The following is a 23,126-nucleotide window of genomic DNA, read 5'->3' on the forward strand; positions in this document are numbered from 1 at the left end:
CATAGTTATCACCAACTAGCTGAAGGCTGGTGGTTAAGGCAGAAGAAGGAAGAGAGCTAAAAATATACTAATTAGGCTGATCACAACTATTGGAAGGATTGTTGATTCTGAGTGTTTTAAATAAGTAATCGACAGACACGGGGATTTGGAAAAAAAAAAAAGAATGAGAAAAATGTTCAGTTGGAACATTAAGCAAAGTAAAAATGTTAGTGATATGAGTAAGATACAAGTTTCTCAGATCCTACACCTAGATTATCTACTTGCTGTTTTATGACCAGATCAAGTACCTTTGAAACTGGAATACCACTAAAGAAGTGACTGCCCTAAGAGCTTTGTGTTGCTTGTCATAAGAAGTCATCTTGCTTTGCTTAAACTCAGCTATTGTTAGAGGATTTGGGGTTTGAATTATGTTTCTGTTTTGGTTTTGTGTGTGGGTTTCTATGTGTGCCGATGTATTATTCTCTGTTGTGCTGAGATGTAGAAATGGCATAGGAAAGTGTCAAGTGATCTGCTGACAAGAAAAAAAATCACTCACAAGACCACTTCTTTGAAACTCATGCTTGCCCTGAGCATGATGCTGTTTCTTTGATCTTCTTGGCTTCAAAACAAATTAGACCAAGGCCCCAGTTTCATAGGCAGATGTTTTGGGTTGCTGGTTTGAGAGTCTTAGAAGATCTAAGACTGAAAAAATGAGGCATACGAACATATTTATGGCTCTCTCCTTAGGATATAATCATCAACAGATGAGTGAAGGACAAAGGCAGAAGTCTTCTGAATTTTACAACCGCACAGCATCTGAATCGAATGTCTACTTGAACAGTTTCCACTACCCAGATCACAGCTACAAGGACCAGGCCTTTGATACCCTGAGCCTAGACAGCTCTGACAGCATGGAGACCAGCATCTCTGCCTGCTCACCTGACAACATCTCTAGGTAAGATGTACTCCTGGGGAAGGTTTCTGGTTTGGAAAAGCTCCTGCTTGTTTCAAAAAGTAAAGCCATCAATCTGAGGCAGTGTATATATACAAGCCCAAATTTCTGAAACAAAAAGAGCTACAGATACAGAAGAGGGCTGAGTGTCCTAGTGGTCTTTGAAAGTACTTTGTATCCAGAGTGACTTGAGCCAGTCACACACCATCTAATCCATGTTCTCCTTTATTTATTTACACTTGACTTCACACGTATACTGTGCTTCAAAACGGATTTGCCTCTGTTGGTTGACTCCAAACTTCATTAAGACTGCTTGTAAAGATTTAACCATTCACATTTGTGTTGATACTTCAAGGCAAGCAAAAGTGGTCTTATGGGATTATGGCCAAAGGTGCATCTAAAATATAAATCTAGTTATAGTGCTCCTTCAAGAGCTTGTGATGATACCTTGTTACCTTTTAAGTAAAATCAGACCTCAGAGCCTGGCATTCTAGGTCCAGCCCAACTCTGCATTCATGCTATCCTGCTACACCTCCCAGAGCTTCTTATTCATTGAGAGGACGATGAATTCTCAGATTTCTGTGCCTTTGACCATATCGGTTCTAGCCCTGGAATCATGTCGTCTGTTGTTTCTTTTATTTATATGCTGATTCACTCCACAAATCCTTACAGAGTACTCTACAGTTAACAGTGAGCTGGAGTTGACTCAAACCAGTTGCAAGAGCCAAAGGTGCGCGCCTCCTCCTAACTCTGTGATCAGTGATGTCATGTTGGTAGTAGGAAATTGGCCACAGTGGGAGTATTTACACCACATAAATTGACAATGTGGTGCATTATCAGGGGTTTTGTTTTCCTCCAGAGAGCTGATTTACCAGCACACCACTGTCTTCCTTTCATTCTCGTATTCCCTCAACCGGAGCATACTGATCGGAGAAGGCAACGGCAAGCCACTCCAGTACTCTTGCCTAGAAAATCCCATGGATGGAGGAGCCTGGTAGGCTGCAGTCCGTGGGGTCGCTAAGAGTCGGACACAACTGAGTGACTTCGCTTTCACTTTTCACTTTCACACATTGGAGAAGGAACTGGCAACCCACTCCAGTGTTCTTGCCTGGAGAATCCCAGGGACAGGGGAGCCTGGTGGGCTTCTGTCTATGGGGTCACACAGAGTCGGACACGACTGAAGTGACTTAGCAGCAGCAGCAGTACATACTGAGTGTTGAGAGTGTCTAGCATTGCAAAATGCCTTTACCTTCCCCTATCCCCTCCCACTTTAGCCTGGAGAAAGTCTCCTCACCGTTTAAGCTCAAATTTAAGTTGGAAAATCATGAAAATTTCTCCTTTGAGAGTGTTTTTCTTTCATGTTTCCTTGGAAGTTGATACTTTTTTCTACTGTATCACTGATCACATTGCAGTATAAAATTTTATCTTCAATAATTAATTGGCACATTCCTAAATGTCAGGGAAGATGTCTAATTATCTTTTGGTTTCCACATTCAGCAGAAATCTTGGCACATAGTAGGCATTCAGTTAGTGTTGGCTGAATAAATGCCTCAGGATATAGTAGACATATCTTCAGTTTTTATTTTGTTGTTGTTCTGTTTCAGTTGGCTGAGAACCATTATGATTTCAACCCAAGGAACATCCAGTGTTTAATAATGTCCATTGAGCAATTGTCTCAAGTGAAAATGACTAATTGAATGATGACTGTCAAACAAATTTTCCTCTGTTGCAATGAAGTCACAGGCTAAGGACAGGAGCTCTCTGGGCCTTCAGTTCAATTCAGTTCAGTCGCTCAGTCATGTCCGACTCTTTGCGACCCCATGAATCACAGCACACCAGGCCTCTCTGTCCATCACCAACTCCCGGAGTTCACCCAAACTCATGTCCATCGAGTCGGTGATGCCATCCAGCCATCTCATTCTCTATCGTCCCCGTCTCCTGCCCCCAATCCCTCCCAGCATCAGAGTCTTTTCCAGTGAGTCAACTCTTCCCATGAGGTGGTCAGAGTATTGGAGTTTCAGCTTTAGCATCAGTCCTTCCAATGAACACCTAGGACTGATCTCCTTTAGAATGGACTGGTTGGATCTCCTTGCACCTGACAGCTAACTGTGCTACTTGAAGTGGATCACAGATCTCTCTAGGTCCTGATTTGCTAATCTGCTAAATGGTATATTGTTAAGTAGATTTTAAAATATTTTGGTGGTAAATTATTGTCATGTATATAGAATTTCTTCACAAAGTTTTGAATAATTTGCTTCTCCCCTTGCCCCCCCAAAAAAGGAGTAACGGAGACAGAGAGAAAGTAATATTGGCAAGGTATGGTTAGCTTTGGGTTCAGTTCAGTTCAGTTCAGTCGCTCAGTCGTGTCTGACTCTCCGCGACCCCATGAATCACAGCACGCCAGGCCTCCCTGTCCATCACTTAGTGTCTCATAAACGGAAAGAATTTTGAGAGCCCCAAATCTAACCAAATATTATAGCCAGGAAATTTGGGGAGTGGAGGAGAAGAAGAAAAGGGACTTCGCTGGTGGTCCAGTGGCTAAGACTGCATGCCCAGTGCGGGAGGCCTGGAGTTCTATCCCTGATCAGGGAACTACATCCCACATGCCACAACTAAAGATTCCATGTGCTGCAACGAAGACCTGGTGTAGCCAAATAAATAAATAAATTTTTTAAAAAAGGATAATGCTACATTTTGTGGTATATAGAATACAGTGTATTTTAATTCTGGCATCATTATAATAGGTGAAATATTGATATTACTGAATGCATCCTACCACAGAAGGAAAGGAATTCTTGGGGAAAAACACTAAAGCAACCATAAGAATTATAGGTATTTTTCCTTGTCACATGAGAAATTTAAATTTAAGGAAAGGAATATGTAAAGACTAAAGATAATTTTTTGCTGCCATTATTATTTAATATCAGAGGGATTAGTATTTCAATTCTTTTAATATTGGAAAATGCAGTATCTCACTTTTTAAAAAATGAAAGACACTTGAGTGTGTGGAACGACTAGGCACCAAATCATCCATCTCTTGCTCTGGGTGTTCTCGTAAGGCACCAGCTGCTCCCACAAGGGTGTCTGAGAGCAACTCAGGGGTGCTGGGAGCTGATGTTCCCAGGACAGAAAGCCTAGAACGTTGAGTAATTATTCATGCTGCTGCTGCTGCTAAGTCACTTCAATCGTGTCCGACTCTGTGTGACCCCATAGACGGAGGCCCACCAGGCTCCCCCGTCCCTGGGATTCTCCAGGCAAGAACACTGGAGTGGGTTGCCATTTCCTTCTCCAATGTGTGAAAGTGAAAAGTGAAAGTTAAGTCGCTTAGTCGTGTCCGACCCTTAGCGACCTCACGGACTGCAGCCTTCCAGGCTCCTCCATCCATGGGATTTTCTAGGCAAGAGTACTGGAATGGCTTGCCATTGCCTTCTCCGAAGGCAATTATTCATAAATGCCAGTAAATTGACCAATTAAATGTGTTACGTTTGAATAACAGGACACAAAAGTCAGCAATTTGTCAACTCTTGTATAACAATGGTGGGAGGAATAAAAGTTGATGGTGTAATCATTTCATTTCCTAGTATAGCGATCTCAGAGGGACTTTCTGGGATTCTGAGGTACTATGCACTTTTGAAAGCTGTTATTTTGAAAACATCAGACTACCTACCCAAATAATTGTGAATATTTTATAACCATATTCCTCTGGGTGAAGCTCTGAGTGCATGGCCTTTTTTATCCTTTCTATTTTTGAGCCATCTTTAAAAAATAAATACACTCTATATGTTTTCCTACATTGGTGGCTTTTTCTGCTCCATTTTCTGCTCTCTATCCCTTTATCCCCTCCAAAAACTAAAAATAAGTGTACATCCCTTCAGGTGATTCCCTCCTCAAACCCCATCTGTCATATTTGAAGGTGGTGAATGGCAGCATAGCAGTGAGTACAGAAAGTTACCTAAAAGGGAGCCATTTCAATCAGATTTACCAAGATGCTTGCTCCTTGGAAGAATAGCTATGAGAAAGCTGCTGCTGCTGCTGCTGCTGCTGCTGAGTCACTTCAGTCGTGTCCGACTCTGTGTGACCCCACAGACGGCAGCCCACCAGGCTCCCCCGTCCCTGGGATTCTCCAGGCAAGAACACTGGAGTGGGTTAGACAGTCTATTAAAGAGCAGAGACATCACTTTGCTGACAAAGGTCCATTTAGTCAAAGCTGTGATTTTTCCAGTAGTCATTTATGGATGTGAGAGTTGGACCATAAAGAAGGCTGATCATCAAAGAACTGATGCTTTCAAACTGTGGTGCTGAAGAAGACTCTTGAGAGTCTCTTGGACAGCAAGATCAAACCAGTTCAATCCTAAAGGAAATCAACCCTGAATATTCAAGGGAAGACTGATGCTGAAGCTGAAACTACAGTACTTTGGCCACCTGATGAGAAGAACTGACTCACTGGAAAAGACCCTGATGCTGGGAAAGATCAAGGGCAAGAGGAGAAGGGGGCGACAGAGGATGAGGTGGTTGGATGGCATCACTGACTCAATGGACATCAGTTTGAGCAAGCTCAGGGAGATAATGAAGGACAGAAAAGCCCAGTGTGCTGCAGTTCATGGGGTCACAAAGAGTTGGACACGACTTAGTGACTAAGCAGTGAACAGCAAGAAGTTTAGATCTAGAGACTTCAGGACAGTAACCACCAAAATCTTAATTTACCTTTTTTTTGTTCACCCACCTACATCTCCTTTAGATGGGAATGACTCCACTGAATGTGCCATGGTAAGAGGGCAACATTGTTTCTGGCAGGTAGCTCCCTGTGACCACCATCATTTTCCATAGTTACTTCACAGAGAACTGACCCAGTGCTGCTAGCGTCACAGATTACCAGTCACTACGGTCAGAAATTACTAATTTGTTATTGTTCAGTCACTCAGTCATGTCCAACTCTTTGCGACCCCATGGACTGCAGCACACCAGGCTTTCTTGTCCGTCACCATCTCCCGGAGCTTACTGAAATTCATGTCCATTGAGGCGGTGATGCCATCCAACTATCTCGTCCTCTGTCTTCCCCTTCCCCTCCTGCCTTCAATCTTTCCCAGCATCAGGGTCTTTTCCAGTGAGTCAGCTCTTTGTGTCAGGTGGCCAAAGTATTGGAGTTTCAGCTTCAGCATCAGTCTTTCCAATGAATATTCAGGATTGATTTCCTTTAGGATGGACTGGTTTGATCTCCTTGCACTCCAAGGGACTCTTAAGAGTCTTCTCCGACACCACAGTTAGAAAGCATTAGTTTAAGTGTGCTGTCAGATTCTCTGAATGTCAAAAATTAAAGCTGAAGTAGAAGATGCCTGTAACGGTCTAGTATAAATAAGAGGAATAGGGAGAGAGGAAACAAGCATTTCTCTTTCATGCCATCTACCTAAAAACATTCATGCTACTCTAAGACAAGCTTTTATGAAGGAAAATAAATGTGATAAACATCAGGAAAATGGATAATAAGGAACTGATGTTTGGCATGTATAGTATGAGAACACATCCTAATGGGAACTTTTTGAAGATAGGTAGAAAGAGGTCTTCCCTGGTGGCTTAGATGGTAAAGCATCCACCTGCAATGGTAAAGCATCCACCTGCAATGCAGGAGACCCAGGTTCGATCCCTGCATCAGGAAGATCCCCTGGAAAAGGAAATGGCAACCTACTCCAGTATTCTTGCCTGAGAAATCCATGGACAGAGGAGCCTGGAAGGCTGCAGTCCATAGGGTCGCAAAGAGTCAGACTCGACTGAATGACTGTCACACGTACAGAAAGAGAAATAAAGAACTAAAAAAACTTTTTTCTTTTTTAGATTTTTAAAAAAATGATGTATTGAAATAACCTGAAATTATTCATGTTTTAAAGAGGAAGCTCCTTGATGGAGTTGTAGCAGCATAAACTTGATCTTGTGGTTTATCATGTCATAAAAGCCATTGGTAGGATTATAGAATTACTCCGAGTTGCAGGTACCTTTGCCTTACACTTTTTGTCGAGACATCATCTTTGTGTCCAGCAGAATATTCTTGGAGTCAGACAGTGTTTTTAGTTTTTCAGTATCATTACACTGTACACAAACATAAAGCTAAGAAAACAGGTCTTTGGTCTCAAAAAACAGCAGCTGAAAGTTCTGCCTAAAGTCTGTATTCTTCTAAACTTATTGAATGAGCTCACAGAGTGTAGTGTTCGGAATACTACCTACAATTCTATGTTATTGTTACTATTGCTGACAAGCCCTGACCTTGTGGTCATGCTTTGCGAGAATGTTGAGGAAATTGATGTCATGATAGCTGTTCACCACCACCAGAGTGTGTATAGAGTGAGGACAAGATTGGGAATGGGGCTGAGGGCATCCAAGGCTGAGCTTGGTTTTCAGAGAAACTTCAGACAGACTCTCAGATACTTCTTATCCCTTTGTTTTATTCTGCTTTCTAACCAAGGTAGTCAACAGAGCATTTGCATTTTATTCTAGGGATTTCTCTCAGAAGAGATACAGAAAACCAGAGAATTTCAGAGGAGGGCAGACAGCTTGCAAAGGGACCAGGTAGTCTATTGGACTGAGAAAGATTAGACATTTTATCAGGAGTAATAGTTTTCTTGACCTGAAAAAATGATTGAGAAGATGAAAATAAATATTCTGGGACACTGGCTCTTCATTTAGTAGCAGCATTGGTATACTGAAGGCAGTCTTGGAAAAGTTTTCTGTCTGTCTGGAAAATTTTGTTTGTTTTCTGTTTTGTTTTATTTATTTGTTGTATGATGATGTTCTTGTTTCCTTTTTTTCTTCCTTTTTCTGTTTTTGCCTTTGCCTCTAAAGTGAATATTCTAGAAAGGAAATTCAGATTTTGCTGAAAGGTATTATTCAGCACTGAAAACTAAATCTGCTCTTTAGATTCCTTTACCCTTGAAAAAGTTTCATTTTTCTTTATGACTGTGGGTTTTTACCAAAGTTGGTCACATGAGACAAATAGTCTTCAGTTGATAAAATAAAACATGGCCAAATAGAGAAAGTAGGCAAAACTAGTCATAAATGGCCATAAATGGCCAAGTGATTTCATATTATTTGGTATCATACAGTAATCCTATATGAGATCAGAAATGTGCCTGCCTTCTGAAGAAGGTCAGAAGTTGAAGCAATGGGAGGACTCCTCCTATAATTTGGATGGGCTGGAGAAACCAATGATGAGTGTCTTGTGCTCCAGGTAATACATTAAAAGTGTATCTTCAGCGACTTCAGGCTCTCCCTTGGCATGCAAGGTGCTCACCAAATTACATTTCATTTGTTCTGTGCCCTGATACTGACAAGTCTAGACTTTACCCTAAATTCCTACTGCGATTGCATTTGCTTCTCACTGCAGGTCCAGTTCGGCCCCCCTCCCCAACGTATCAGATAGAATAGCGGTATCATAGAGCAGCGTAAGTTTTTCTAAATAAAAGTGCTTTACATATCAATGGAATCTTAAAATCAACCGAGGCAAAAATGTTGCTATAGAGAACAAGTAGGTGTCCATGGATAAAAATGTATTATTTTTAGCACAATAACCAAAGTAGGGACTTCCCTAGTGGTCCAGAGGTTGAGAATCCACCTTCTAGTGCAGGGGACTCAGGTTCAGTCCCTGCTTGAGGAACTAAGGCCCTGCATGTCACAAGCATGTTAGCCCATGTGCAGCAGCAAAGACCCAGCGCAGCCAAAATTAAAAAAAAAAAAAATTTAAGTGACTTTTAAAATGTAATTTTTTAAAAGAGAGACTTTAGGTGCCTAATAGTTATGAAGATGTGATGTAGTAAATGTTAATATGCATTTTCTATAAGATGTTTTCAGAAAATTCAGTTAGGCTGCACTGTTGGCATATGGTATTTTACTTCCGTGACCAGGGATCACACCCACGTCCTCTGCATTGGAAGCATGGAATCTTAACCACTAGACCACCAGGGAAGTCCCTAAAGAGTTTTTTTCTTAATTCTTGCTGGTTGAAGAGAACGGAACTTATCCCTTTGTACCTCCCTCCATCAGCCCACAGAAGTATGAAGGGAAATATGCCTTATTCCTGTCTTTCTCATGAGAAAACACCTGGCTAAAAATTGGCCTACATTCACTCTGCCTAGTCAGCCTAATTGTTAAACTTCTGAGGATCCACCATTACTAAAGCTGTCCCTCTCCTCAATGAATACATTTTGTAATGGGCTGGCAGTACTGATTTTTTTTTTTTTAGCTTTAATTTTTTAAAGCAGTTTTAGAGTCACAGCAAAATTGAAAGGAAGGTACGTAGATTTCCCATATACTGACTCCCACCACATATGCATACCCTACCCCTTTATCAACACCCCCCACCAGAGTGGTACATTTGTTACAATTAACAAACCTACACTGACAGGGCACTAATACCCCCAAAGTCCGTAATTACAAATTATATAGATTCACTCTTGGATTTGGACAAATATATATCGTGTATCCATCATTATTGTATCAAACAGTATTTTCATTGCCCTAAAAATTTTCTATGCCCTGTCTATTCATCCTTTTCTCCCTTCCCACCCTCCCCACTTCAAATTGCTGGTAACTACTAACCTTTTTACTGTCTCCGTAGCTTTTTCTTTTCCAGAATGTCATATAGTTGGAGTAATAAAATATTTAGCCCTTCAGCTTGGCTTCTTTCACTTAGTAATATGCATGTATAGTTCCTCCATGTCTTTCCATGACTTGATGGCTCATTTCTTTTTAGCACTGAATACTACTCCATACATAGTCTGGATGTACTGCAGCTTATTTATTCATTTACTTACTAAAGGATATCTTGGTTGCTTCCAAGTGTTGGCATTTGTGAATAAAGCTGCAATAAACATTTGTGCACAGTACTGATTTTAAGATAAACTATATGTCCTTAATTACTGTGGTCATTTCTCTTCAAAAGAACTCTTAGCACTGTGTTTGAGGCATCCAAGGTTTGAGTTGATCAACAGTATAGTTTAAGAAGATTATGCTAACATTTATATTATTCATTTTTACATGAATTAATTTTATATGAATGTGTGTTTCAAACATGAACCCCACCCCTACTGTGTGCCAGGCTCTATGCTGTGGAGGATACAGGCACAAAAACCTCTCCGTACCCAAGAGAGTCTAGAAAAGAAAACATATTTGGGACTTCCCTGGTAGTTCAGTGGCTAGGACTGTGCTCCCAATGTAGGGGGCCAGGGTTCAATCTCTGGTCAGAGAACTAGATCACACATGCCACAGCTAAGACCCAGTGCAGCCAAATAAATAAAATATATTTTTTAAAAAGAAAACATCTTTGAGTGACTATGCAAGTATACATGCATAAGAAACAATACTGGTTCTTCATGACTAGAACATCAGAGCAAATAAGTTTTGACTTAGGCCATGGTCCTTTTTTTCCAGAATAGTCAAAATGTGAACAAATAAAAAGTAAAATATTTTGTTTAATGTTAAACATTCCCAAGTTCTTCTCTTTATCTTTTTGTTTTTTCCTTCACTTGTGTGACATCTTTCTCAAGAGACGTTACTTTAAAGCTCTGAAACCTTGAATGCAGCCTCCTCGTTGGTACGCTGGTATAGGCTTTGTTCACACTACTGGCCACCACCCTTCTGTTGCATGTGTAAGAGAAGTCATTTTTTAATTGACCATCTTAAATCACCATGTAAGAAATAAAATGTCCAGAAGCATGAAGGTATAGCAAGAAAGTAGCTGATGACACCTGATCCCAAACCAGATCAAGTGACTGCCAAACTTAGGGGTCCTCTACGTAGAATCTGGTGATAGTTTTGTTGGTCTGGCATCTCTGAATAATTAAACTAATGAGAAGGCCTCCCACAGGCCAGAATTTCTAAACTTTGGAGGAAACATATTGAGAACACACTTTGTAGGATTTGGTTTTGCCTTATATGTGAGTAGAGCACTTTGTGTGGTGTTATTTCCCTTGCCTGAATTTTATCTTCCTAACTGAGGTAAGTTACTTTCACCTAGAGTTGTTAGAGTTGAAGTGACTTGCCTCATCAGACCAATGATTCTTGTAAGCAACATCATTTCATATTGGATCTTGGGGTGTTTGTATGTGTGTGTGTATCTGATGAGACATCAGTAAGAAGCAGTATTCTTAAAAGGCTTTTGTGTTTTCTTTCAGTGCCAGCACTTCAAATATTGCCCGAATAGAAGAAATGGAGAGACTTTTGAAGCAGGCTCATGCAGAGAAGACAAGGCTACTTGAATCCAGGGTAGGCCTAATATCTTTATGCCAGAGGTCAGTGATGTGGTGGTTCAAGATGCCCTGCACTTGACACTGGAAAACTGTCTTCAGGCCTCAATAAGCAGTGGGACCTTGGAATAGTCATTCTACCTTTCTTGGCCTTATTTTCTTTTTATTCTTTTTTATTTTTTGGCCACACCAAATGGCTTTTGGGAGAATGAAATGGCAACCCAGTTCAGTGTTCTTGCCAGAAAATTTCCATGGACAGAAGAACCTGGTAGACTACAGTCCATGGGATCTCAAAGAGTCCGACACGATTAACTGCACACACAAATGGCTTTTGGGGTCTTAGTTCCCTGACCAGAATTGAACCCCGGGCCCTCAAAGTGAAAGCACAGAGTACTAACCACTGGACCAGTAGGGAAATCCCACTGGCCTCGTTTTTTTTTCTAAAAAGTGAGAGTGTTGGAGAGATGTTCTCTACCAGTCTTTACTGCACTGTCATTTTTTTAAATGTAAAATGTATATAGTATGGGCATAATGAAATCTTTGTATTACATTTTCCCTTCAATGGCCCATTTGTTTGCCTGCTGGGGGAAAGGAGGAATGGCAGGTCTTTACACATTCTCCCTGCCTTGCTAGTTCATGGTAAGGACACTATTATAATATTAAAACTCCCACGTTAAAAAAAAAAACAAACAACAAACTCCCACGTTATTATGACTATATTTCACGCCAAAATCTGAACTTCCTTAGGAATCCCCCAGATTCCTTTGCATCCTGCCTGAAAGGGCCCCTCCTTTTCCTCCTCTGACTTCCCTGTTGCTTCCTCTGTGACCTTCAGCCAGGAAGCCACAGAGCAATAACAGGAATTGGAAGGACCCACAACCATCAAAGAAAGGCTAAAAGTTGTGACTAGTGTTGGGTCACAGTTAACCTTTTTGTATTAAAAATGGAGAGTTGGGGTCACTAATATGAAAGGACTGAAGAGAGTCACAAGCTGGGTTTCACATAATATTCCACTGTTAACTTTATGGAGTGGCTGCATTTATGCACAGAATGATTTGAAAGCTCTGTGAGCGATGATTATGGATATTTTACTCTTGGTTATACACTGTAAGAACCTCAGCTATAAAATTAGGAATTGCCTAGCGAGATTTATATATATATATATGCATTGGAATTATTCAAGTATAACCAGTATGCCCGAAATTCTTTTCTGCATAATAATACTTAGGAACGAGAAATGGAAGCCAAGAAACGCGCTCTGGAAGAAGAAAAACGACGTCGAGAACTCCTGGAAAAACGATTGCAGGAAGAAACTAGCCAGAGGCAGAAGTTAATCGAAAAGGAAGTAAAAATAAGGGAGAAGCAAAGGGCACAGGTGGGTCGGTCAATCTGGATGGACTGGAGTAGGTTGCCCTCTGGTGGTCATTTTTAGAAGACAGTCATGCTGTGTCTGAGGATGCCTGTGGCTGTGCTGTGTGCTGCCCGTTAGCCCTTGGCTTGTAATGGCCAAGAGAAAGATGTTATTGGGCCAAAAAAATGTGTGTTTATTTCAAAACTCATTGGGGACAACTAACAAAATGACATTTTTCTTTAGTTAAGCATGTAACATTTTCATGGGAACCCATTTTTTGAAGTATATTTAAAAAGGAGAATTTTTTTTTTTGAGCAACTTGGAAAGTTCAGCTAGATTCGTTTCTAGAAACAAATACAACACCCAAACTGAGCTGCGAAAAAGAAATTCTGTTATGTCATCTTTTGGAAGCAGACACTCCAGCACAGAATACTTTAACCAGCCCAGTTCCTTGCTGGTGGAATTAATATTTATGGTGGAATTAATTTTAAATTAATTTTAATGGTGGAATTCAATTAATAATTAATACTTTGAATTGTTTTCCTAACCACACTGTGTGGTCACAGTGCTGCCAGTCCACACACACGGGCACAGGATTGCTGAACTCAGGAGAACCACCCACTTTGTTTAACTTCCTATCTCAGTCATCCTGGAGTTTTGTCTTGTCACTAGAACTGCTTACATAATGTATATTTCCTGAGAAACTAAAGTAAAATTTTAAGTACCATGTAATTTAAAGGTCAAGTCAGCTTTACCAAGCCTTACTAGATTTAAAGATAAAAGGTACCAGTTCCCTTATTCCTTCCAGTTGCTGGCAGTTTGAAGTTCAGCAGTGAGAGACTTGCCTTAATCTGTGGCACCTGTCTAGAGTCAGAGTACCACAGAATCAAAGGCAAAATAAAGGAAAAATCCAAGTAAAACGTGTTCGTTTTATTTCATTATGCCAAACCTCTGTCACATTTCGATTTGCCATAAAGGTCATCCATGACTGTTTGGTATCTGAAGCGAAACCAAAGGCACAATTCTATTTTAATCTCAGTGATTAGTTTTGTTTCCAAGTATATGATTAGGTTATGTTCCCCCAAGACAAAGGGGTGGGGTAGTTTAACAGCATAAAATACAAGACCGTTTTAGAAATATTATTCATGGTGACATGCACTTCCTAGTCTAGACGAACCTCTGCTCCAGCTGTGGTAAACTAAAAGACATCAATGTACACCTCTTCAGTGTCTGGTCCCAGACAACTCATTGTGTTCAGCTTTCAGTCCACATTCTTACCTTATTTTAACTTTGCCTTTTAAAACACCTCTGCCTTCAGTTTCTATCAGAGTATACGCAAATCAGCATGTACATACATATATGCTTGGGGTATCTGGTGGGGGCTGTACTTACTAAATGACGTTCAATCAATCACATCATGTCTGAGGTTATATAAGGAGAACTGTTGTTGAGGTTGTGGCAGGGGAACTCCTGGAAATGTTACAGTAGAGGAGCCCTCATCCGCAAGAAGCAGCCAAGAGAACTTCATGCCTTATTTCCTTATGTTTTTGTCTTGTTATCGGCCGTGCCAAGTGGCATATGGGATCTTAGTTCCCCGACCTGGCATCAAACCCATGCCCCCTGTGTTGGAAGTATGGAGTCTTAACCACTGGACAGCCAGGGAAATCCCTTCCTTGTTTTAAGTGCTGAGTACCTGTTTTAAAACTAAGGTAAATGACATGTTTCCATTTTCTCATCTGGCCTTTTCAAGGAATAGAATCTGTTGGCCTGAATTTATTCACATCCCCCCCTCCCCATGCCATAGCATTTTTCTTTAAATGCCATCCACTTTTTAGATTCCAAATGACAGCGTTTAAGTAATTGCATGAACGTTTTAACACTTAGGCTTTTCAGTTCATAAACATCTATGACCTAAAACCAAACAAAGAGCTATAGATTAGATGGGCTTATGCATTTCCAGGCTCGACCTCTGACCCGCTATCTGCCTGTACGGAAGGAAGACTTTGATTTGCGGAGCCACGTAGAGACTGCTGGCCACAACATTGATACATGTTATCATGTGTCAATCACAGAGAAGACCTGCAGGGGATTCCTCATCAAAATGGGTGGAAAAATTAAAACCTGGAAAAAACGTTGGTTTGTGTTTGATCGGAACAAGCGCACCTTCTCTTATTATGCAGGTGGGTCATAAAAAAAATCCAAGTGATATTCAAATCAGGAATTTTCTGTTAAAGAACAAAAGCAATAAAACTCAGAATAAATAAGTAAAGTGATAAGTAATAGGTTAATGGCAATATTACCTTGATAGATGTATGTTGTATTCAGATCATATGGTCCAGTATTTACGAATTTCCTCTAGAAATAATAAAAATTATGTTTTTAAAAAGTGTGAGTCAGTTTGTTCTGGTTCTGAAATAAACTCAAACCCAAATAAATATTAAATGGAATTTGTTTTTTAGACCGAAATATTATCTTTTAAACCATGAGATCAGAAAAGGTTTCTATTTATTTATTTATGGTCATATGCCCTATTTAAGTCACACACAATTAGGGAGCTTAGCTGACAGTCATTCAGCTCTAGTTCATGGTAATTTCAGCAGTGAAAAGCTCCTCAGTGAACTATTGAATGAGTTAAATATTTACCAGGTAAATTTCCAGTAAATACTGGAATATTTTTGGATTCTTTAAATGATAGATTTTGAGACTCGTACCCTGCTGAATCCTCTATGAATACAGGAATATTTGTGTAACCAGTGTTCTTATTAAGAAGCTATTAAGAAGCCCCATATTTACACATAGATTTCATATGAAATCTGTCCATTAGCTGCACATAGATTTCATATGAAATCTGTCCATCAGCTGCTGAATAAGAGTAGTGTCAGACTAGAGGTTATGAAGACACCCTGCCTTGGGGTGACAGTTCCAGCATTTATGGCATTGTTGGGAATTGTTACAAAGTGTAGCAAGGTAATAAATTAAAAAAAACAGTCCAGTCATTTAATCTGTAGGGTGTGGTCAGGTATGTTTATGAAGAAAATTGTGAGAAACCAAGAAGCATGTGGAAGAAAGGAACCTCTGACTATGGAGCCCCAGAATCCCAGAGTGAAGGGTGGGCAGGGTACATGTCTTTAAGTTGGGGGCTCTTTGTGTGGGGCTTCAGTTGCTACAGTGGTGAGCAAATGGCCTAATTCTCACTGGTTACCTCTTTTGGGCTTTCTAACTTTGGTTTCATGAGAATCCAAAGACAAGATCTTCAGTTAATACAATAGAAGAGATGCCTATGTAATAAGAAATGCCAATTCAGTATCTGCAAAATACATAAAGAAATTTTGCAATGTTAGTCTCCACTGACAACCTTAGCCAGAATTTTAAAATAATTCAAATAAAACAGCTTTGTTCATCTCTGCTCATTTTTTCTAGGAGTCTTATTTCATTCTTTCTTTGGTCTGACAAGTGAGAGAGTCAGTGCTTCTTTCTGGCCCATGTAAATGTGTTTTTCAAATTTAAACTTCTTAGTCACCAGTTTTCAATCTTTTTTTAAATACCAAAATCTTTTGTATATGAATGATTACTCAGAACCCTAATACCTAAAACAGACAAAAATTATATTTAATTCAGCTTTTTAATATTTACAGATTGTATAACTGACTGGTGAGACCTAGTTTAACAAACGAAACACCTCCCATTTAGCTCTGTTTGAAGCCATCATCAGCTTTCCTGCTCCCACCCTCCCCACCCCGACTCTTTCCCAGACACCACCAAGCACAGGAATAGATCAGCCAGCAGGCTTGTCCTGCAGATGTAGTTCAGGCTGGACTTGATCCCATGGGCACCATGGGATCAAATCCCATGTCAGCAAGCTAGTCAGCTTGGTAAATGAACATGGCGTGTGTGCAGGGCCTAAGCCAAACTCATAGGTCTCCCTGTGGAGCAGGCCCCTGTGCTTGGCCTCCCACATATTAACTGAGTAACTTTAGAAGAGTCTCTAAACAAACCTAAGGCACAGAAAATACGTCTATAAATTGCTTGGATAATGCTATTGAGAAGGAATACTAGAATTATCTCATCAATTTACAAGAGCCTTGTATTTTTCATTCTTTCTGACGTGCCCTACAAACAAAAGTTTTCTTCCCCCAGTTTTCTGCCTGCTTTGAAATACTGACAAGGTTTACTTTTATCTTCAGATTTTATTTTATATCCATTTCCAGAAAACAGAGTATTATTGTTTTCCAGTGAATTAATTATTGCAGGATCTTTTCCAAAAAAGTGTTTGAGAAACACACTGACCTTTTCTTTCACAGAAACTGATGGAAACCCACTGAACATGGTATTAATTGAAAGTGTTTCCCTAGGAAGAGTAAAAATACAAAAATATGGTCCATGCTTAAATAAGTTAAAAAAATGCTTAGTTAAATGCAATTATACAGGTTTATTTTCTGCTGAACTTCTCAGGGCTGATATTTTTCAAATTTGCTTATGTTGTTACGGGGGGCGGGGGGGCGAGGACTCTCATTTTAGTAAAAACTTCAAAATGCAACTAAGTCTAAATAATTGAAGTAAGTCTCTGTCCCATGACAAAAGTTCTGACCTTTTCTAACACTGTTAAGCATGAAATATCCTTTCAGATTTTCTCCATGCCTTTTCATATGTGGTTCAATGTACATAGGTATTGTTTCTTCTTTAATCCAGATAGGACAGTATTCACCCTGTTAATACTTTCTTTTCATAATGATATTTCAAGGTTTTTCTCTTGAGCACGTGCATATTTACCTTGGTCTTTTCACTGGCTGTGTAGATTCCATTGTATGGCTGGTCTAGAATTGAATCAGTTCCCTATTAAGGCTCCAGCAAGTCTTTTGCAGCATTGTGGGTGGTGCTAGTGGTAAATCTCCAATGCAGGAGATTTAAGATACCGGTTTGATACTTGGGTTGGGAAGATCGCCTGGAGGAGGGCACAGCAACCCACTCCAGTATTCTTGCCTGGAGAATCCCAGGGACAGAGGTGCCTGGTGGGCTACAATCCATAGGGTCACACAGAGTCGGACACAACTGAAGCCACTTAGCACTCAGCACTCAGGTCCTAATGAACACAAATACATATGCACATGCATGAATAACTCTTTTAGGATGCAGTTTTAGAAGCAAAATTGCTGAATAAGAGAATTTTGGCACTTTCCATTGTGTATGTTTTACCAAATTGACTTCCAAAAGAGGCTTTCTTATTTGCATTTCCTCCAGCAGTGTGTGATATGAGCCTCTTTCTCTGCTTCCTCATCCATGATTTTGAGATTTTTTTTTTAATGTACTTGCATGTGTTATCATCCCTGCAGAGATTAAATTACAAAATATCTCAAGAACTTATTGTTCTTATTAGTCATTACAGAGCGATGCTATTTGGTTGGTGGTTTCATTGTTGGTTTTGTTTTCTTTAATGTTTGGTTTGGTTTTTATGGCAAATATGATGAAATCTTTGGAAGCAGTTTGAAGAGCGTTGCATTGAAAGGACATTAAATTGTTGACATGAAGCTCTGTTGGGAATAGGATTAAAAAAACAAGCAGAGTAGACAAGAAATTTGATAGGGAAGAAACATAAGTAGGATATTATTTTAAATTATAAATAAAAAGCACATTTATTACAAATGTTTACAACAGCTCCAGTTCCAGTTCAGTTGCTCAGTCATGTCCAACTCTTTGTGACCCTATGGACTACAGCACTCCAGGCTTCCCTGGCCATCACCAACTCCTGGAGCTTACTCAACTCGTGTCCATTGAGTTAGTGATGCCATCCAACCATCTCATCCTCTGTCGTCCCCTTCTCCTCCCGCTTTCAATCTTTCCCAGCATCAGGGTCTTTTCTAGTGAGTCAGTTCTTTTCATCAGGTGGCCAAAGTATACAACAACTGTCTTGAGAATGTAGGAAAATAATTGTTATTGATGTTAATGGTGTTTACACTTTGTGTGCTAAACTGACAGTCAATATTCTATATTATATTTTGACTGCTAATTTAGTGAAAAGCCTTGAGCAAAGTCACTTAGTCCCTTTCATGTAGGGTTGCTAATTCCAACCTTTTTTCTTTTTCTCTTTTTTCAGGATAGGATGGGGCTAACCTACGTTATCTGAATTAACCTTAGACAATTTAAATGCTAAATAAAATTTTTAAATTAATTCATTTATTTTAATTGGAAACTAATTACTTTACAATATTGTTTGGTTTAAATGCTAATATTTTAATGATGATAGTTATAACGAAGTTATGATTTTTTCTGTTCATCAGTGGTGATAAAATATTTATTTTAACACTCATCTGCCATTGCAGACAAGCATGAAGCTAAATTAAAAGGAGTAATATACTTTCAAGCCATTGAAGAAGTATATTATGATCACCTCAAGAATGCTAATAAGGTAAGCATTGAATTTCAGATTCCCACAATTTGAATGCATAAGTTGGGGTGAGACTTTCCCAGAGGTCCAGTGGTTAAGACTCTATGCTTCTACTGCAGGGCAAGTCAGTTTGACTCCTGGTTGGGGAACTAAGAGCCCACATGGCACATGGCCAAAAAAAAAAGTTGGGTGAAAGAAGGAGTTATTACCTGCTTAAGAGGAAACTTCAAGGAAACATCTTAGTAAGGCAAAGAGTAGTATTTATTGAGCTATTTTTGGAGCACTCACTATCAGCTAGGTACCCCTGCTAGAACTTTACAAAGTATCTGCTAAAATGACTGGTGAGCTCACTGTGAGAGGTCTTGTGCAAAAAGGCCAGAAAGATGGTCAATCTTGAGAAAGGTGTTGAGGGCAAGACTGTAGGTTATATTGGAGCAAAAGTAATGGCTACATAGATTTCTATAAATTGGAACTTTTAAAGAGAAAGAAGCCCTCACATATCTCTATGTTATATTTAATGTTGTAATTGCAATGTATTTGCTTTACATTCTTTTCCTTTCTTGATTTTCTTTCTAGAGTCCTAATCCTTTACTTACCTTCAGTGTCAAGACACATGACAGAATCTACTACATGGTGGCCCCATCGCCAGAAGCCATGCGGATCTGGATGGATGTTATAGTGACTGGGGCAGAAGGGTACACTCACTTCTTGTTGTAATGAACTGACACAACTTCAGGGCAGACTGCAATAATCTCTTACAAGAATGAAGCCATATCAACACCAGGTGGACCGACCCAACAGACCCATCCCTTTAACTGTGGATACTCAGAACCGCTTTCATATTAACAGGAAGTCATTTGTAAAAGAGAAAGAAGGGGTTTTAATTCAAAGCTTGATCATAAAGAGCAAAAGAATTGCCTATGAGAAAGAAAACACTCTTTTGGTAAATAGCATCACTTATAGGAATATTTCTTATAAACTCTTTTTATCAATTGTTGATTTTGATGAAATAAACTAGTTTACAAAATGTCTGTATGTACTTGGAAAATATGAAATTATTTTAGCACCCAAGTCATTGGTGGCATTGACGTTACTGGTAATCAACTGGCTCTTTTTTAAAGGAGTATTTTGTGGAAGGTTATTTTTTAAATATTAATATAAACAAATAAGGGCTTGGAAAGGGACTATATTGTAGGAGGACTTTGGCCCTAATTTTTAAGTACTACACCAAAACCAAAGACTTGACATGACCTCTCCTGAACAGTAGTAGTTTCAAGTGATGAACTGCATTTAGTGTTACTCTGTTTTTTAAAATGATACTTTGATGCCAACAAGTGCCCAGGAAGTTGACTTTGAAGAGTCAGCACCACCATAAGCTACTGTACATACACAGCAAACACTTTGTAAAAGAAGAACAAAAAGTTGTGTGTTTTAGGAAGAAGCAGTCTTAGACATTCTATCACACTGGGCAATTTAAAATAAAGAGAATGTTTAGCTTCAGCTGTTTTGCCGATGATTTCTCCAGTCCCAGTGCTGAGAATAAAGGCAACAGTAACTAATTTCCTTTAGATTGTCCAGCTTCTCTCTGTTGTGGAGTACACGTGTTAACTGCATCATCACATGATATAACTACGAAATAGAGCTCTGTTTTCACCAAAGAACAGACCGATTAGAATACTTATTTTCCAAAGTACTGTAGTTCTATTCAGAGGCACGTGAAGTTCACCTTAATGTTCTTTGTAATGTACTATTTTGTGATGTTTTTTCTTTACAGTTATCTTTTGTTTTTTACAGTTCAATTAATTTGTATTGAATGAAATGACTTCAGGCAAGTCCTTTTGTAATAGTTTTTCAAATGCCATTTATCCTGGTTTATCATGTTGTGTGTGTTTGTAAGTATGAATGTACTCTTTCTACACATTGACAAAGGAATAGAAGTAGAAAATAATAATGTTACTTACTGGTAAAAATGAAATGATTAGAGGTGTCTATAAAATTTGTCAGGCCTGATTGGGTACAATCTTTTTTTTTAATTTGCAGTGGTTTGTATACATGTTGCCAATAATAAGATTTTGCGACTGGATTACACATGACGTTACTTGAACAGTGAAGGACAAAATCACAATTGCAGAAAACCTCTTTATAATCTGTTTCTACAGAGATCACCCCTAAACCCTGTAGTGATCTAAGACAGTGAAGTACAAGTGCTGAACTGTTGTTGGTTAATGTAAAGATATAACTTTTCTGAGTTGTACTTTACTTTCTTCATAGGACTGTAAAGATACTCTAATCAACTTTCTATCTTGCACGATGTAGTAAATGGTTCAAATATGTGTGTCAAAATATGTTGAGTTTGGATTAAAATGTTGATCAGATTTCACATTCGAAAATAAACTCATTTTAATTAGGAAGTTACCCATTGGTAACATGATAAGGGATGAATTAATCAGCAGAAGTCAGCTGTAGAATTGACATAAAGTTTGTGTGCTAGCTAACATTATGACTTGTAGTTTATAAACTGAAGTAATCAGATATGTCTCTGGTCACATTCCTGTTGCTAACAAAATGAGATAACCCCTGAGAAACCTGACATCTTTATGTCTGATTGCATTGATGCAGTTATTACTGGGCATTAAAGGAATGCATTTACCTATATTTCTCTCTAATGGGGAAAAAAATCATGCAGGTGTGAAGTTAAAGCTCTAAGGCTTTACTTGGTGGGGACCACATTTGTCTCCCTGAACTAAGGCAGCAGATTTCAGAGAAAAACTGCCCTCAACAACATGTCCTTTCACACGTTAATGAAGGCAACATTGATAGTAGGTCAATGGAAACAACATTGTCTGCTTCAAGCCCATCACTGTCAGTAAAAGCATTTTCACTTGACTCCAGTCACAATTTTTGCTGATGTGTTAAATTGATGAAGGTGGATGGAGAAAATTATTCATAGGTTTGTGGGTTTCTCTGGAGGGGTGTGTGTGTGTGTGTGTGTGTAGTGCCTTTCCCAGTATGCGAACAAGTAAAAAAATTTTATTTGTTTTGCTTCTCAAAAATGCCAGGAGACATGCAAAAATAAAGGAAGAGAATAGGGACAGGAATGATTGAGAATATTTGGATTATCCAAAACCACAGTAAGAAGTGTTTACTGTTAAGATACTATGGATGCTGAAGTGATGTTGTCACCTTAGTGATTTTAGCCTCTTTGGAGTCTACAACAGGCTTAATGGAGAATCAGAGAAATAACTCAGCAGCTTTTGGAGAAAGTTGCTAAATAAAGCAGCCCTCCTTGCTCTGTTTCTGGCATTATACCTCTCAAGGAAGAAATCTATTCTTTCATTTGTCCAACTTTCCTGGTGCCTTCTAATAGAATAGTTTCTCAGAACTCCAAAGATAAGCTGAATTCATTGTATCCAGCCTTTGCCTTTAACTCCAGCACTAGTCATTGCTCCAGAATTTATGACCAAGATAGTTAAGTGGCTTTACTCAGAGTCGTAAACCAGCCACTGTAACTTTTGCATAGAAAACAAACAACAAAAAAACCGAGGTAAGCCTTTACTTGTTGATGATTGAGGCCTCCAAGAATTGCTTTGAAGGACATCAGAGCTGGAATCCAGAGACCCTGTACCACAATTTATTCAATCATATTTTTATTGGCCATTCCATTTTTCTTCTGTTTGCCTCTGAAAATGGTGCTCTAGCAGATAACATACATCCTTGTAAACCATTATTGTTTTCTATAGGATGGTCACAATTGGGGCCATTGGGTCAAAGAGCATTGACAAGGATGTAAATTTTGAATTGTCATAGGTGATATTACTTGACAGAAGAGTTTAGTGGTTTACTTTCTCACCATCCATACACGAATGCCAGCTTGCCTATAATTGTTCTTTTTAACTTCTGCCAACATGATGGGTAGGAAAAATGGCATGCTAATTTTTAACATTTAATGCATGTTATTATTTCACGTTTTTCAGTTAGTGAGGTTGAGCATCATGTTTACATATGTGAACTGTCTATCACAAATGTTGGCCAATTTTATTGGAATTACATATTTTTCCTACCAATTTCTGGGAGCAGGCTAAACAGAAGTATTAATATTTTGTTATCCATGCAGTAAATCAATTTCACTATATGTTTTTATTCTTTTTTATTCCAGGGGTTTCAAATCTTGCTTTGAAAAGTTGCTTTTATCTATACTGTATTCTCCTAAAGTGTATTTAATCCTCTCGGTTT

At 39.1% G+C, this 23,126-nt stretch overlaps 1 protein-coding gene across 6 annotated transcripts in view; it reads left to right on the top strand.

Annotated features, from left to right (window-relative positions):
• PHLDB2 (pleckstrin homology like domain family B member 2) overlaps positions 1–22,771 on the top strand; it is a 261,403-nt gene extending 238,632 nt beyond the window's left edge. For 3 of the 6 annotated variants that reach the window (XM_055421436.2, XM_055421359.2, XM_055421025.2), the window contains 6 exons: positions 727–934; positions 11,089–11,179; positions 12,389–12,535; positions 14,472–14,691; positions 18,829–18,914; positions 19,470–22,771. In XM_055421436.2, coding sequence (XP_055277411.2) covers positions 727–934; positions 11,089–11,179; positions 12,389–12,535; positions 14,472–14,691; positions 18,829–18,914; positions 19,470–19,610 — 893 coding nt within the window. In that variant the 3' untranslated portion in view covers positions 19,611–22,771. The remainder of the gene's footprint in view (positions 1–726; positions 935–11,088; positions 11,180–12,388; positions 12,536–14,471; positions 14,692–18,828; positions 18,915–19,469) is intronic. The other 3 variants (XM_055421114.2, XM_055421285.2, XM_055421199.2) reach the window with 1 other exon arrangement.
• Positions 22,772–23,126: the final 355 nt, after the last annotated feature.

This window comes from Moschus berezovskii, chromosome 1 (genome assembly GCF_049115385.1).
Source record: "Moschus berezovskii isolate FMDL1 chromosome 1, NW_MosBer_1.0, whole genome shotgun sequence".
In the NCBI taxonomy this organism is placed as follows: Eukaryota; Metazoa; Chordata; class Mammalia; order Artiodactyla; family Moschidae; genus Moschus; species Moschus berezovskii.